The 16,144-nt window shown below is 51.9% G+C and overlaps 7 protein-coding genes across 7 annotated transcripts; 2 read left to right on the top strand and 5 right to left on the bottom strand.

The window, feature by feature from the left end:
• Positions 1 to 831: 831 nt before the first annotated feature.
• Positions 832 to 1,821, bottom strand: N7496_012023 (alpha/beta fold hydrolase; the record flags this gene model as incomplete). Its single annotated transcript, XM_056704936.1, has 1 exon — positions 832 to 1,821. One exon carries the CDS (start codon positions 1,819 to 1,821, stop codon positions 832 to 834), a length of 990 nt encoding a protein of 329 aa, XP_056550896.1.
• A 267-nt stretch (positions 1,822 to 2,088) lies between these two features.
• N7496_012022 (uncharacterized protein) lies at positions 2,089 to 4,016 on the bottom strand (the record flags this gene model as incomplete). Its single annotated transcript, XM_056704935.1, has 5 exons — positions 2,089 to 2,918; positions 2,970 to 3,192; positions 3,254 to 3,487; positions 3,564 to 3,736; positions 3,794 to 4,016. The coding sequence occupies 5 exons, from the start codon at positions 4,014 to 4,016 to the stop codon at positions 2,089 to 2,091; spliced, it is 1,683 nt and encodes a 560-aa protein (XP_056550895.1).
• A 671-nt stretch (positions 4,017 to 4,687) lies between these two features.
• Positions 4,688 to 5,170, top strand: N7496_012021 (uncharacterized protein; the record flags this gene model as incomplete). The annotated part of the gene is made up of 1 exon (XM_056704934.1): positions 4,688 to 5,170. The coding sequence occupies one exon, from the start codon at positions 4,688 to 4,690 to the stop codon at positions 5,168 to 5,170; it is 483 nt and encodes a 160-aa protein (XP_056550894.1).
• A 1,054-nt stretch (positions 5,171 to 6,224) lies between these two features.
• N7496_012020 (putative regulator of nonsense transcripts) lies at positions 6,225 to 9,551 on the bottom strand (the record flags this gene model as incomplete). The annotated part of the gene is made up of 2 exons (XM_056704933.1): positions 6,225 to 9,255; positions 9,316 to 9,551. The coding sequence occupies 2 exons, from the start codon at positions 9,549 to 9,551 to the stop codon at positions 6,225 to 6,227; spliced, it is 3,267 nt and encodes a 1,088-aa protein (XP_056550893.1).
• Positions 9,552 to 10,041: 490 nt separating this feature from the next.
• Positions 10,042 to 10,977, top strand: N7496_012019 (snoRNA-binding rRNA-processing protein IMP4; the record flags this gene model as incomplete). Its single annotated transcript, XM_056704932.1, has 2 exons — positions 10,042 to 10,047; positions 10,114 to 10,977. The coding sequence occupies 2 exons, from the start codon at positions 10,042 to 10,044 to the stop codon at positions 10,975 to 10,977; spliced, it is 870 nt and encodes a 289-aa protein (XP_056550892.1).
• A 333-nt stretch (positions 10,978 to 11,310) lies between these two features.
• Positions 11,311 to 12,677, bottom strand: N7496_012018 (BRCT domain protein; the record flags this gene model as incomplete). The annotated part of the gene is made up of 5 exons (XM_056704931.1): positions 11,311 to 11,844; positions 11,902 to 12,012; positions 12,036 to 12,121; positions 12,185 to 12,376; positions 12,467 to 12,677. The coding sequence occupies 5 exons, from the start codon at positions 12,675 to 12,677 to the stop codon at positions 11,311 to 11,313; spliced, it is 1,134 nt and encodes a 377-aa protein (XP_056550891.1).
• An 826-nt stretch (positions 12,678 to 13,503) lies between these two features.
• N7496_012017 (bifunctional anthranilate synthase/indole-3-glycerol-phosphate synthase) lies at positions 13,504 to 15,795 on the bottom strand (the record flags this gene model as incomplete). Its single annotated transcript, XM_056704930.1, has 1 exon — positions 13,504 to 15,795. One exon carries the CDS (start codon positions 15,793 to 15,795, stop codon positions 13,504 to 13,506), a length of 2,292 nt encoding a protein of 763 aa, XP_056550890.1.
• Positions 15,796 to 16,144: the final 349 nt, after the last annotated feature.

Genomic DNA, 16,144 nt, shown 5'->3' with positions numbered 1-16,144 from the left:
TTTTCATCCCACCCCACCATAGCCGATCTTGGATGGACGGTGGCCACACTGACTCTAGTACTCCCGAGCTGTTGTCAGTAATGACTCATACGATTGAACGAGTCCACCTCCGACCACGGCCATAGCGGTCTCACTAGGTACCAATAAGAATCGCTTTCTTCGCTTCGATCGACCCAGTCTTGGGTGTCCAGTCCTCAAGAAAATCAAGTCAGGCAGCCATCCTGGTAGGAGGAGGCCTGCGTGCCTGCGAAGGCTGCTCTTGCTGCACTTCGGCCCAGATCTATCGCCACAAATTGGTGCCTTACAAATCTAACGCTAGATGGAGCCCTACGGAGTCGCCTACGGAGTGACCTACGGCGTCTCCTACAGGATGAGAGAGTGGATGTACAGCGTGTACACTGTACAATACTTGTGGCGGTGAATGGCCCTGCATGGTCACGGGACTGGATGATCGCCATCAGATCACGTGGAATTATTAGGTAAGCCATATAGGGCAGAGGCTGTGCTCGTCTAAGAAGACTCTTGACTGGCTCCTGCATCTTTAGGCTGCCGAATATTCAGAGCTTTTCCCTCGTGGACGTCTGCTATGTTTAGATAGCATGGATACTAATCGGATCGACATGCAGAGTGCTTGCGAATCTTCAGGCGAAGCACCTTATTCATAGTCAAAATGTATTAGATTAAGTTCCAGAATATCCATGGCAGTGGCAGTGAACCCTCGACGGTTCTTGGTATTTCGCAGGCTACAACAATATACACGAATCCAAGGGTGGCAGCGCCTGTATCAAGGCGGATCTTCAACTAGGATTGTCGAACATTGAACAAGTTCCGTCAAAGTTTCAACGCATCGCCCCGCGGACTCCGGAGCTGATCCAATACCCACCGAATCTCGTCAGCAACTATATCCGGCCGTATCAAATGCACGTTATGTCCGCAATCCGGCAAATGCACTAGATTTGTTGTCGAGGAAAGTTGGAGCTGTTCCTCCTTCAGCTCCCGGTCTATTGCCTCCCATCGATCCAGGAGATCCCGGAAAGCTCGTTGCTGCTGTGGCGTCCCATTCCCTGCCTCAACACCCTTCTCATAGATTCGCTCAAAGTCCCTAGCGCCATTACAGCGAATCACACTTACTGGTCGACTCCCCATCACCCGGTTCTGAAACTGCTTTTTCTCCGCGAGTGTATGGCAAACGCCCACATACGAATCAACTTCAATCTGTGCTGCGGCTGCGCCGCGCGCAATATCGATGGCTCGATCTCTCCATTCATCTCTTGAAAGTTTCGAGTCCATTCGTAGACCCGTAACCTGCGCCACTTTGAGATCCCCCAGCACTGCATTGATATTGGTATCTGGAAGCTCAAAATAGTCACATTGTCGCTCGGTGGAGCCATCCGCGAATACGATCCCGGCAACGTCGTCATTGTACAGATGTAGATACTCGCGCGCAACGATAGCGCCGTACGAGTGGGCGACTAGAACCAACGGTGAGCGCAAGTTTGTCGCTATGAGAAGGCTGTGTAGTTCCTCGGCGGCTGTAACGGCCGTAGCAGTTGTGGGATTTGTAGATCCTGGTAAGCTCGGTTTGGGTTCACTGCGACCGAGTCCGGACCGATCGTAGAGCAGGATCCGAGAGAATAGAGCTACGAGGGGTGAGAGGGCTGTGTAGGAGGACGCGACGTCTCCGGCGCCGGCAAGAACCACGACGATGGGATTTTGGGACGTGCGAGGAGGTCCACTGATTGAAGTATACAGGCAATGGGTACCAATAGACACCATTGCCGAGCCTGTATCTATTGCCCAGTCCTGAGGCGCAGTGTTCATGATGTATGGTCGATTAATGTTTCAGGAAGCAACCAGTCGTTTGACGTCGTGTACAGTCGTATAGATCCACGTCGAGCGGGGCAGCGGGGTAGAGCATCAGTCCAGGTCCCCTCTTGAACCCTAATTACAGTAAGCCAGCATATCTCCAGAAGCCCTACTTCGGGAACTCCTAGAATTACCTAAATAGCAGATATTTCTTACGTATTAGAACTACACTAATTAAGTAGACCAAAATGCCACACAAATCTAATTTTATTCATCAAGATCCTAGATACCGAATGGTGTATCATTCCACAGAGCCGTCTCTGCTTCCAACTCCTCTTCATAGCTTTGCTCTGAGAAAGCCTGGCGAAAGATCTGTCGGATATCGGGGAACATCTCAGCCCCGTACATCAGTTTTGTAAATTCCCAATACTCAGGGTAGAACCCGGCGCATTCCCAATCGACAATTCCAGACAGCCGTCCGCGATTAATGATAATGTTGCTCGGATGCAAGTCCGCATGGGTGAAGACAGATCCGTAGGTACGGCCGTGAACGGCGGAGATTTTCTCCTTTGTCTCCTGACGCACGTAGGAATGGACAAGGAAGGCATTGAAATCAAAGATTGAGTTGAACGGGCCACATGTACGGGAGGGGAACCGATGATTCCTCAATGGGCCGCCGTGACTATTGCTGAAGACATACGGAGTCTCATTTGGAATGCAGCGTAGTTGTGATACGACAATTTTCAGGTCTTTCGATAATTGTTCGCGCTCCGGGTATGAGAGTCGATGGAAAACTTTGTCCAAGGTTTGCCCAGGGACCGCCGTCATGATGAGAACAGGGTGCGTCTTTTGGTAATCATCCACCCAGAGTGGTGCTGGGATTGATGTGTACTTTTCAAGGAGGCGCAACGCCTCGGCTTCGTTACGAGGAGAGCGAGCACATTCCTTCGCGTAGAGTCCGAACGGTAGCTGGTGGACGAGACCTGTGAAAGACCGCGGATAGAGATAGCTGCCAATTCTGATAAGCAAGGTATAACATTGCGTACGTATCCATCTGGGCACGATATGCCAGAGAGATCGCAATGTTTTTTGTGTTGTTGAACTCAACTGGACTGTTCCCTTGTCAGCCTTGGTGTCTCAAAAACAGAAAACGTTGGTCATACTCAATGGAGGCGAGGGCCAGCCCTTTGATATACTTTCTTCAACATAGAATAAATGCAAAGAAGTTGAGATGCGAAAGTGGGTTCTAAGGAGGAATGGATCTGGGAGAGGTAGTTGGTCATCCTGGCTCTCCATTATGAACATCTGCATCGAACGATCCCATGGGCTACCATCACTCAAGAACAGCGAGCCATAGGGCTCTGGCCCAATCCTGGAGACGAAGTACTGTTATGAAGTTAGTCAGGAGCACTTGAGATACAAGCTAAGATCCTTGCAGGGTACAGACATAGACTTTGCTGGCAGACTTGATTTTGGTCTCGGTCTCATCATTCCAACGATCCGCCGTATCAGTGATAGGAAAGAGATGTATGTGGCCATTTCGGAAAGCCGAATGAATGCTCGGAGAGAGCAGGAGGAGGTTCCTTAGTCGAGATTCTGCTGTGTTCGTCTGTAGAAGGGTCTGAAGTTGAGAAGTTACGGGAGGGGAGAGAAAGGCTTGAAGAATGGCATAAAGAGGACCCTGTATATATTAGAATATTGTGCAGATAGAGTTACATCTTCAAATGCCGCCCGTAGAGATGCTGATAAACACCTACCTGTGGATTCATATCACTGTCATTGAAAAGGCTCGGTGGGATGACCCAAGCATGGCCGAAGTGCACAGATGCGCTGGGGGTTGACGTCCTCTGATCCACCATAAAGCATTGGGACCCGTCCCGAGTTTCGACTAGAGTTTTTGATTCGTGGGGGACAGTGTCACGCCGGGCCACTGATTTGGTAGTTAGCGTATACTCGAAAGCCAATGCATGTTCTGCTTCTCACTGACACTTGAAGACGACTTGCTTCCATTCAAGCTTTAATTCAGTTAAAATTTGCTCCGCCGGTCGACCGGTATGGTCATGTATCCTCTCCCAAATGTATTGAGCCGCATATTCTCGATCGACGGACTCGTTCAGAAACGCTCTCCAGAGGGAGTGCTCAGTTGGAGTCAGCCGTGCGGATTCGATTAAACGGGCCGTTTCATTGAGCCTTCTGGGCGATGACTGCATGCTTGAGGACAAGAGAAGCTTGATTTGAGATCACGATATCTAATCCAGTACTTCTGTGTTGAGTCGGGTCTGCCGGGCTGGGGAACAGTCACGTGCCTCCTAATGAGGGATCGGCTGGCAGAATGTCGAGGTGACTGACGTCTTCTTCAGAAATGCGCCCGTATTGTTCAGTATAGAAAATGTTAAACGTGTGTCAAGTGCCTTCATGGAACTTTATGGTATCCAAAGTCGTGTCTCTGGGGTGGTGCTGTGATTATAGCCGCCTCTAAGAAAGCGGAGAATTCCCAAGCATTTGATTGGCTCTGGTGGCAAGTCGCCGTTAGTATGAAGCAATGCCAACGCATCATGGCTGAATGTAGTCACCCAGCGACAACAATGAGGACAACAGTAAATCCTCCGAGTCATGGAGGCGTAGTCGTCCTTTTAGTTGTTATATGAACCGCCCTGCCTCATCTTCGGAATCGAACGCATCCAGCTATTGAGCCAACCCCAATCCGCGACCCAGCCTAAGCGCTATATACCCAAGGAGTGTTGTTGCCATCTACCAGACATGCCAACAAGCCAGAAACACACGCATAAAGTCACCTCCTTCTGGAAAGCAAACGGCTCTACCTGACCACAACTTTCGCCTCTGACCTGACCATACACAGCCCTCCCTACACACCTTCGAAATGTCGACACCCTGCAACTTCGAAGTCAACGGTCTCTACATCCTCCTGACGGACCGTGGTGAAAACAGTTTTGCATTCCACTGGGGCTTCTACCTCCACCAGTCTGGAATATCGGGCTGCATCTATCACCTCATAAACGATGACGGCCCAGCGAGCTGGCGTTTCGACTCGCGACTCAGTGAGAACGTCATGTTCTCGCAGAGACTCCTTGCGGCCATCAAGATAGGAGTGATAGATCTCGTTCTTCACCAGGCTTTACCTGATCGTCTTCAGGAAATTCCGATCGCTTACTCAACTCGGTTCCACGAAAGCATCACCTGTCGCGTGTGGCTTAAAGAAGCACTCTTTGCGTTGGATGACGAGGGCTATGTTAAGCTCACACGGAGCGTGGATGAGATCGAAGCCGAGGCGAAGATTCTCGCAATTCAGAACAAGAGTATGGGCCAGCGGACTGTTTCTCGAAGTGTCGGAACTTTAGCTTGAGGCACTGGATGATGTTCAAGAGTACCGTATCAAACACATTCGTTTCATCGATAAGCGCGGAAATCCTCTCTCGATTCTTGTTGACATGCCGCTGGATTTCGAAAGTTGTACTGGGGAAGGTGGAGAGTACGCCCTCAGCTGGTGTTTGATTTCGGAAGAAGCTCTGTGGAACGAATATTCCTAACAGGTTTCTACTCCATGCTACATGCTATATGAGGTCTGATAGCGTTTCACAATCTCAAACTTACGGTTATCAATCTCTATGGCAGAATCACAGTTTTATGGTCTCCATGGTCATGTAATTTAGCCAGCCTGCGAAAAGACTGCACTCTTCTCTCGATGGCTTCTGTTGGGCTAACCACAGCGAACCAACCGTAGTCCAAAGCTTAAATCAGAGGGGTACTAGGTAATTATAGTAGTTGCTCACCCCAGACCCACCTAACAGACGAAAGAATTAGTCGTAAGGGATACTCCAGTATACAAGACTACAATTTGTGTTAAGAAAAGCATAAAAAGTCTCGATTTTTCGGGGCAACAACATTGTGGATACCTAGGTAAAGACTGCTAGGAAGAATCGAGCCTGAAGGGGGATCAGGATAAAATTGCAAAGCTGCCCGATAGATGACTACCGGGCCCAGCTGGGCGGTTGAGTGAAACCCAGCCATTGCATGTTCAGACAGCAGGCCCAGACGCAGAAGAGCTGCCAAGGCCAATGCTTGTCGCCTCAACCCATCGACAACCGCACGTGATGGGAACGTCACGGCGACAATAGAGCCTCAAAGGGGTAAAAGGGTTGCCCCCTTCAGACTAACTGAGGATATCGGTGGTCTTGAATAGATCATTCGGTAAGGTGGCAGCGCCCAGAAAAGTAGCGGGGCCAGCCTGGCCTTACCGAATTGACGTCCGGATCGGCATGGAAGAATGGACGGGTAAGACTCTGGTGGAAGGGACTCTAACGTTTCGTGCGAGACTCTGCTTCCTCGAGATGAACATGATGAGAAGGCAAGCCTGTTGGAGGCCAGCCTTAGCATAAAGTAGCGATAAAGCATGTCACTCAGTCGTAGTTCCCGCCAACCTGGCTAGCGAAAGCGGTCGAGACGCTGCGAGCATCATCGTCGTCAACGGCGTTATGTCCAGGGACGCCGCGAGTAACGCGAATGCTGGCTGAACTGCCGCCAAAGATGCTGCCATTGTCCGGGACCCCACCACGATAAGGCTCACGGCCGCCGGACTCCACGTAGCGCTTCAGACGATCGGAGTGGCTGAAACTCGCTTGCTTGCCCATGTCATTGATGCTCAATCCAGCAAGGCTGACACCACCTTGATCGGCACTACGACCATCGATAATGCTTCCGGTGACATCGGACTCGGTAGCGGCAACGGACTCTCCAGCAACGCTAGGAGCACCCTTGGCCCGACCACCGTTCGCACGGCGACCGCCCGAAAGAGACGGCCACTGATCAGTAAAGTTCTGGAACATCGGAGGGTATCCGGAAGGAAGACCGACTCCACCGACCGCAGAGGAGTGAACCGAGGAGACATCGTCAGGGATGTACCCAACAACAGAGCCAGTGTCCTGATACTCATTGCGCTGGCCGTTGCGGCCATTCATGTTGCCCGAGACGGCAGCGGCGCCTCCTTGGGTGAAGGCCGATGACATCTGGAACCGCTGAGGCCCACGGTAAGCCTGCTTGGGGCGGCTGAACTGAATCAGAGACTCCTGCAGGTTGGACAAGGGTCCCTCGACGAGACAATGGCGTTCCTTAAAGTGCTGCAGCAGGCAGTTCCACAGAGGATGCTTGGACAGCACCTTGGGGTTTCCAAGAATAACCAGACCGAATCGGGCACGGGTAAGAGCGACGTTGAGACGGCGCGGGTCGCTCAAGAAACCAATACCTTGGTGGTCATTGGAACGAACACAGGACAGAATGATATAATCCTTCTCTCGGCCTTGGAACGCATCGACGGATGCCACTTCGATTTCTTTGTAGTGTTCCTTCTTAAAGGTGCCAGTGGCCTGCATGGAGCTGACAATGTAGCTTCGCTGTCCCTCGTACGGGGTAATGATACCGATGCCGCTTGGCTGCACACCTGCCTTGAAGAAGCGAGTGACAATCTTCTCAACGTTAGTAGCCTCAGTGCGGTTGAGGTACGAAGTTCCGGAGGCGGAAATTTCTTCGTTGCCAAGGTTTGACCAGAACATCATGGGGTTGTCCATCATGGGCCAAGGGAAGTCAACATCGCGGCGAAGACGGTCATGGATGGTAATACCATTCTGCAGCGAACCCTCGTAGAACATGTTGGATGGGAAGTCCGAGAGACACGGGTGCATACGATACTGGACGTTCAGGCGAATGGGCGAGCAGCCTAGAATGACAAGACGCTCGAAAAGAGACTGGTTCAAGCCAGCCTTGGCGGCCTTCTTGTTCATAATCACAGGTCCAAGCTGCTGGTGATCGCCAACCAGGACAACTTGCTTGCAACCGAGAACCAAGGGGATCATACATTCCGGCTCCGCGGACTGAGTCGACTCGTCAATCAGGACAGTGCGGAACTTAAACTTGGCCAAGCGAGGATCACCAGCACCGACGCAAGTACAGCAGATGACATCGGCATTGGTCAGGACTTCGCGCTCGGCGGCCCGAGTCAGTTGCTTCAAACGCTTTTCATCCTGGCTGGACAATTCACCGAGCTCCGCCTTCAGCTGGTTGAGTTTCACCAATTCAATATTGCTATCGTTCATGCGGACTTGCTCATGCAGGGAGAGGAAAGCAACCGGTGACTCGACGTCCTCACGAGACTTGGCAGTGACACGGACAGTCTTCAGGCCTGTGCGGTGAATGCGCTCACAGAGCTGATCAACCGCAACGTTGGAGGGAGCACAGACCAGAACCTGGCCTCCGTTGATCTTTGCCAGGTGGTAGATAATTGTAGCGGAAGTGACCGTCTTACCAGTTCCTGGAGGTCCCTGAATTAGACTCAATGGGCGCTGCAAAACACTCTTCACGGCGTTGATTTGGCTGCCGTTCAGGTCGGGCAGTCCAGGGACACTGAACTTCTTCGGAATCTGTGTCTTCATAGGGGCGGCTGCAACCTCGTGGCCAAGGAGACGGTGGAAGATGTAGCCGGAAACGCTCATCTCGTCAACAGCGAAGGTTTTCATGGCGAGTTGCATACGGTCAAATGAGGTCGACTTCCAAACATAGTCAGCTGTGAAGTTGTGAGTGCATTCAGTAGGGACCGACTTGTGGTCGCCCTTGGAGCGCAACTCAATGGTGACTTCATCAGACTGGTTGTTAGGGATCTTCATGACGTATCCAACACCTTCCCACTTGGAGCGCAGTTCACCGGTGTACTTCAGGCGCATTTCGTCGCCAACCGCCAGCTTGACATCTCCAAGCTCGAGCTTGGGAAGGACGAAGCTTGCGAGGTGCTTGTTATTCAGACCAAGATCCCATCGAACAATCAATCCATCCTGCGACTGCGATTCCTTAAGCTTTCGGTCATAGTCGGCCTCGATCTTAACAAGGGGTCCGAAAATGTTCTGATACTGGTATGCGTCATCATAGCGCAACAAAACAGGCGCAGGCTCATCGTCAACCGCAGTAGCTTTTTCCAAATCCTCCAGAGTCGCCTGCGAATTCTCCTTCCACATTTCCTCCAGCTTCGCGATCAACTGCGGGCTGAGATGGCGGGCACGGAGCTGTTCTTGATCGGTAGGGGCAGACACGAGCCAGGGCAAAAAAGAGCGATCCTCGATGAGTGGCTGCCAACGGGAGGTATCCCAGTTCATATCCTTGGAAGAGGGCATAGCCGCACATGGCTGTCGGCAAAGGAGAACCACAACGGTATCCGACTTGGCAGGGATGAAACCGAGTAGGAAAACGTTCTTGGTGCCGCAATTGTAGCATTCGAGAATAGTGTCGCCGAGCGAAGAGGCCGGGTGAAGTTGCACCTCCTTGTGGCGAGCACGCACGAGGTGATTGACGATATGGGAAGAGGAAGTATTGCCTCGGGCACTGCAGAACCACTTGTTGCAAGAGAGACACTTCACCACACTGCTAGGGTTATGGATGCCACAGTATCTGACGAGTATCGACTATTAGTACACAGACAGACGGGTCAATAATTAGAAGATCACTCACGCGCATGCATGGGCAGGAAGCTCCTTCTCTTCATCGCCGTGTCCATGGCCCTTGTGATGGCCCGACACTGCTCCACCAACTGTGCTCTCCAGGTCATCGTCCTCCAGAATATCGGAGCCCTCATCTTCATCATCATGAAGGCGTGGCCGCGCATGACCCATGTTACCCATATGGTTGTCGTCTTGGTCTGCCATCACCGAGGCGTCATCTGCCAACCCTGGATGGTAGTTGTCCATGATAGATGTGGGTTGTCAAATATGGTGATAGAGGGAAGTTGAAACCGTAAACCAAAAGCGAAATCAAGTTAAGAGCGACATGCGGGTAAGTTGAAAGTCAAAATATCGAGTCCGTGGTCAAAAGAGCGTAGGAGACGATCCGATCGTCCTTGTGCGGTTCTTGAAAGCCCAGTCCGTCTGTGTGCCTGAGGGGCAAATCAACGGGGATTCTAGAAGTTCTGAGATCGAGTTAGCAAAGCAATCAATAGACGCATAGCAAAGCACCTACATCCAAGCCACCTCTTTGTCTCCAAGACCTCACAAAAGAGAGTGGAAAAGTTTGGAAGAACGCAAACCAACCTCCGCATTGCGATCCGCATTCTCTATCGGTGGGATCCCACTACGGCGGTGAGGGCGGACCACTTGCGCAGCCCCGGAGTTTAGAAAAAAAAGTTGCCCGCTGTCATCGGCTTGGAATCACTGCAAGCAACATTCACATTCGCTCGCCAAGATGCTGGTAAGCTTTTCCTCGAACGGTATAAACCTGTCTGGTCAATATTGAATTTACTAACCTCCCTTTTAGCGCCGTCAAGCCCGTGAGCGTCGCGATTATCTTTATCGGAGAGCGTTGCAGCTCCGCGATGCTTCAATCGCCGAAAAGCGCGCCCAGCTGAAAGCCTCCTTGGCCTCTGGAAAACCCCTCGACCCCTCGATTGCAAACGACAAATCCCTCCGTGAAGATTTCAAATTCGACGAATCAAAGGATGAGGTGGATGTGGACGACGAGTATGCCTTGACGTCCGGTCTGATTGACCCTCGTCCGCTGGTCACTACGTCTCGCTCGCCTTCTGCTCGCCTAGGAGCTTTCGCCAAAGAAATTCGACTGCTTCTCCCGACTTCCATCCGTCTGAACCGTGGTAATCTCGTCATGCCCGACCTGGTATCGAGTGCAACCTCAGCCTCTTTGACCGATATGATCCTTCTGCACGAGCACCGTGGTACACCTACCGCCCTTACAGTCTCGCATCTGCCCCACGGCCCGACCGCCAGCTTCTCTCTTCACAATGTCGTCCTGCGCGCGGATATCCCTAATGCCGACCGAGGCACCGTTTCCGAGAGCTACCCTCACCTGATCTTCGAGGGCTTCACGACCAAGCTGGGCCAGCGCGTTGTCCAGATCTTGAAGCACCTCTTCCCTCCCCGTGAACCTGGCAAGGTTGGCACTCGTGTTGTCAGCTTTGTGAACAAGGAGGACAGCATTGAGGTGCGCCATCACGTTTTCGTGAAGAGCAGCTACCGGGATGTGGAACTCGCTGAGGTCGGTCCTCGGATGACAATGCGTCTCTTCGAGATTCGGGGCGGTACTATGGAGAAGGGTTCCACGGGAGACGTGGAGTGGGCTCTTACCCAGTACACGAGGACCAGCAGAAAGAAGGACTACCTCTAGATTTCTCACGAAGTTGCATTTTGGTGTCGGCTGCAGGCGCGCAAAGTTATGGTTACAGTCGGTCTGGTTTTTCTTTTGGGGCAAGCTTTGGCTTCGTCCATTGGTGCATTGGAGTTTTACGGTCAACTAAAAAGGCACTTTCGCCAGTTCATGTATATCATTGTTGGTGCTGTCCCTATACCCTGTTGAGAGTGACGAGGGCAATTTCAAGCTTCGAATGAATAAACAACTAAATGTCAAATCAAAACGAAAAGCTATCCTCCATCCCCATGTAGGACTCCATGCGCGAAATAATCCGAGTGTCGATAGATTCACCTTTTTCTCGTGGAAGCCCTACTGAAATTCGGACTCGGTCTTAGTATCAGTATCCACTGCTGGTTCAGACTTGGCAGGTTGGCAGGCGTCAGCAACTGTGCTGTCCGAATCAACATCGGCATTATTGCCGCTATCTTCCTTTGGCTGCGCAGCGACTTCGGGAACAGCCGTCTCAGGTTGAGCGATGACGGTCTCTGGTTCACCGGGTGCGTCTCGAGGGTCGGCAGACATAGTACTGTCTGTACTTCCACCAGAAGGTCCGGCCTGCATCAGGTAGCTTGTGAACACGTTGTCGTGGCTTTCATATGAATACCAGCCCTCGTGATGGGGGAGAACATTGCCTTGGCCATCTGTCTTGGGGGCAGGGAGTTTGTCATCCTCCCTGTTCTCCCAATCCTTTCCTGTCTCAGCCTTGAAGAACTGCTTGAAGGCACGCACAGCAGTAGCCGCGTCACTCTTGGGAGGAGTCAGTTCTTCAACGCGAGACGTCCCAACGCGGCTATACTTTGCCCACGTCGAGTAGGTGGGTGGTTGAGAGGATGTTTCGAAGATCTGTTTCTCACGTTAGCTCTACCATCATATGCGAATAATTGAGGGGGCTCTATTTACGGCCAAGCGGTATTTGTCTCGAAGACGGGATGTTTTACCCTCCCGCAGGAGTACTGCGTCCCAGGCAGAACCTGTCTGAGAGTCACGAAGTACGGCCTTCTTGGCTGTATCCTCATTTGTTAGTGATGTCGTACTTCAAAGGCCAACGTGTGGATAAACGTCATACGCGAAGCTATGTTCTTGGAGCCCTTGGGCGATTTCTTTTGGACGAACGGATCACCTATATCAGAAATATAAATTAGGAACCATTCATGAGCAAAGGTTCAAAAAGAGTGTGTCATACTGTAGCGAATCCGCGACTTCGACCCCGAGTCCACCACTCTATTTTTGTTTTCGGTCGTCTTCTTCGGCTTGATCAGATTCTCCAGAAGAAAGGGTCTCTCCGGAACTGGGCGAATGGGGTTGGCGTGTAGCGAAGCAGTGAGCCAGTCACGAGAAACGATTTTGATTTTTCCTAAAGCCTTCGCAGTTTGTACTTTCTTGGGTCAGTATTGGATCCCTAGAGGATCATTCACTGCCAGATAATGAAGAGCACTGGGAATAAAGTGAGAGCAATATTGCTTACCTTCTTCTACGTTCTGCTCGTAGGCCTCTTCCGAGGCAATCAGGTGAGTGATCTTGTCTGACACCTTGTCATGGAATTCTCCACCATTTCGGCGCATCCACTGGGAGACTAGGTTCCCCTGGTAGAACTCCCCGACGATAGCAGCGCGAATGCGCCGAAAAGCCTTGCCCGTTTTGGGGGCTTTGGCGTTCTGCTTGGAAGGAGGCGACATGGTTCAGATCTGCGGATGGTTGTTCAGATAGGGAAGAAGAGTGGTATATGTAAAGGGGAAAAGTGACCTATGATGAGAGGCTAGTAGGCGAGGATACGTTGGATTGAATAGAGGGTTGAACGGAAGGCTTCACTTGGCGAGGGGCAAACCCGGGAAATATCCGGTGCAAAGAGGAGATGGTTGATCGGGTTCAAAAGATGAGGCCAGGTGATTTGAGAAACAGGCCGTTCTCCTGGGGTGGTTGACGCATGGAAGAGGAGATGTGCTGGTCCAGGGAGGGTTCTTGAATGATATCAAGTGAATCGGGTATGGTGCGGGGAGGAACTGGATATGGCCAAGCAGACGAGAGGTTGTTCGAGGGTCCGAGAGGAAGATGAGACGCCCTGCGAAAAATAAGAATCAAAGGAATCGAGGAGATCGTGGTTGGATATCCGGGCTGCAGGCCACAATGTAACGAAAGGAGCAGAGGGAGTGGGTTGGTTGACTGGATGTTCGTTGTGGTAGAAGGAAAGCAATGTAGAGAGATGAAGGTAGCTCAAGTTGGACAGTCCGTGATTTGCTATTTAGCAGGAGACTCAATACCTCATCAGAATCTTACTCTCCTCAAGGATGCTGTTCGGATCTCTGGATATTCTGCAACAATGAATTGCCCATGTTGATACGTATATATACGAAAGCTGCATGACATTATGTATACTGATCCGTTGCATTTTATTTGTCCAGGTGTATCATCATATTGCAATGGATGTTGTCAAGTTGTGGAGTGATAAGAGAAGTCACCCTCAGACGATCTAATAAACCGAAATCTCGAACTTGTTTGAGGAAATCATGCACGAACACTTTTGGCTGCCTTCACAAAGGCGCGGATCTTCTCCAGATCCTGAGCACCGTTGGTCTCCACTCCGGAGCTGACATCCAATCCCACCACCTTGGATCCCGCCTTGCCCAACTTGTTGACGATATCGACAACGTTATCGGGGTTCAAACCACCTGCCAGAATCACTCGCAAACCCTCATCACTGTCGAGGACCTTTTGCACACCTGCTCCCTCGAGCAATTGTCCGGACCCTCCCGCGCCAGAATCCAAAAGAGGAAGAGTGTGGTAGGCTCTGCGGGCAATGCCAAGATCACCTGGAGCAAACTTCCGGATCACCGGTACGGGAATCAAGCTGGCCCATTCCAGGGGCTCGGAGCCGTGGAGCTGCACCACGTCAAGACCCAGCTTCTGTTGTTGAGACAGGACGTATGACAAAGGTTGGTTCATAAAGACACCCACAAGCAATGCACGAGTGGGATGACGCAGAACCTTGCTAGAATGCTCAAACCATTCGGAGGAAGTGGTCTTTGATATTTGCTCAGATGAGTCGGTTGAGTGCACACCCGGTCGTGGTGTCGACTTGACTGTCTGTGAAATGCGCAGAGCCACATCGTCGGGAACCAGCCTTGATCGGCCCTGAACCATGATGATTCCAATGAGATCAGCGCCAGCCTCGATAGCAGCCTTGGCGGCTTCTTCGGATCGTGTGCCACAAATCTTGACCAAAGGCGAGCTTGGTGACGTCGAGGCAATCTTCTCAGAAGACCCACCTAGCAGCTGTGCCACGAACGCAGAAGTATCGGTTGCCCGCATCAGGGCTTCTCCAACAAGGATAGCCTTCACACCCTCCTTCTTATAAGCTTCCACATCCTGGGGGCCGGTGATACCACTGAGAGCACAGACAATTGTGGTCTCGGGCACCTGGTCCATCAGACGGCTAGTGGTACCAAGATCAACCTCAAAGCTAGTCAGGTCGCGGTTGTTGACCCCAATCACCTCGGATCCTAGATCAACTGCAATCTTCATCTCTTCAGGAGTGTTGACTTCCACAAGAGGCTCCATGCCGAGGCTGCGAGAGTATTTGTACAATCTCGTAAGAAGCTCAACACTGAGCATCTTCACGATTAGCAGAACGGTATCGGCACCGGCAAGACGTGCCTCCAAGATTTGGTACTCGTCAAAGACAAACTCTTTGCGCAGGAGAGCGGGTCGGTTGGTGAGACCCTCCAGGCTTTGGCGCACCGCCCGAAGGTCATCAATGGTACCCTTGAACCACTCAGGCTCGGTAAGGACGGAGATGACGCTAGCACCGGCTTTGGCGTATTCACGGGCTTGGGCAGGTGCACACACATCAGCCGAGATAATTCCCTTGGAGGGAGATGCACGCTTGATCTCTGCCATCAGAGACAGGGGATAGTCGGACTGTCTCAACCGGGCGGGGAACGAGATCTGCGGTGGCGCAATGTTCAGGTCATAAGCGGCTTGGAGAGCCTCCGGACGCAGGGCAGGAATCTTCTTCTGCTCCTCGACGGCGTTCCTCCGGTGGGCATAGATCTTGTCCAGAATGGACAGCTTCTTGTCCACGGGGGCAGCAGGAGTAGCAGCAGCCTTAGGGGCAGAACTGCTCTTGTTGCCAGCCCAGGTGCCTGCGGTAAGCTTCAAGAAGTTCCTGAACATGGTACGCCCATACTCAGTCAGGATACTTTCAGGGTGGAACTGCACACCCTCCACCGCAAGCTCCTTGTGCCGGACACCCATGATAACGCTGTTGCCGCTACCGTTCTCAAGTTCCGCCCACGAAGTCACTTCCATGCACTCGGGGACTGTTGAGTGAGTTCCAGCCAGCGAGTGGTACCGAGTGACGGAGAGGTCGGCGGGCAATCCCTCATAGACACCCTTTGAATCATGCTTCAAGACCGAGGTCTTGCCGTGTAGGATCTCGCCGGTCACATCCACCTTGCCCCCAAACGTCGTGATCATACATTGTTGACCCATGCATACACCAAAGACCGGGATCTTTCCGCTGAAGTGTTTGATTGCCGCATTGCTGATTCCTGCGTCGGTCTCGGGGTGGCCAGGTCCGGGGCTGATAACCAGCTGGGTGGGATTCTTTGCAACTAGGTCTTCCACGGTAACTTCGTCATTCCGGAACACAGTGACAGTCGCACCCTCAAGCACAAGGTATTGGTAGACATTCCAGGTGAATGAGTCGTAGTTGTCGATCAAGATAACATTCGAGGCACTGGTCAGCTTCGCAGCTCGGGTGGGATGGTGGGGTGAGTGGTCGACGAGGTCCGCCATAACCGCTGTAGTGAACGAGGAAGCCGAAATTGTACACTCAAGAGGATAGAGACTGCGAGAAATTGATTGCCACAGGGCTCTCCACACAATTCCGGCAATTCAGCAGGTATAGTGGCTTTCAATCCTGACGGTGACTCAAAAGTCCAAGGGAAGGCGGGCGACTTTGCAAGTATTCACCGCCCGGCAGTAAAACACACTAAACCCGGATAGGAAGTGCGGATTGTTGACCGCAGACGCGCAGAAAGAAAGTGCAGGTTCTGTTTGGAGCTGCCTGAAAGCTATAAGAGCTGACCCCGGGGAGATTCCATCACTCTCTCCTCAGACCTTCCTCAATCTAGCTCTTCAGTCT

This window comes from Penicillium cataractarum, assembly GCF_028827025.1.
Source record: "Penicillium cataractarum strain IBT 29864 chromosome Unknown utg000009l, whole genome shotgun sequence".
NCBI classification, from domain to species: Eukaryota; Fungi; Ascomycota; class Eurotiomycetes; order Eurotiales; family Aspergillaceae; genus Penicillium; species Penicillium cataractarum.
This window is presented reverse-complemented; position numbering and strand designations above follow the sequence as displayed.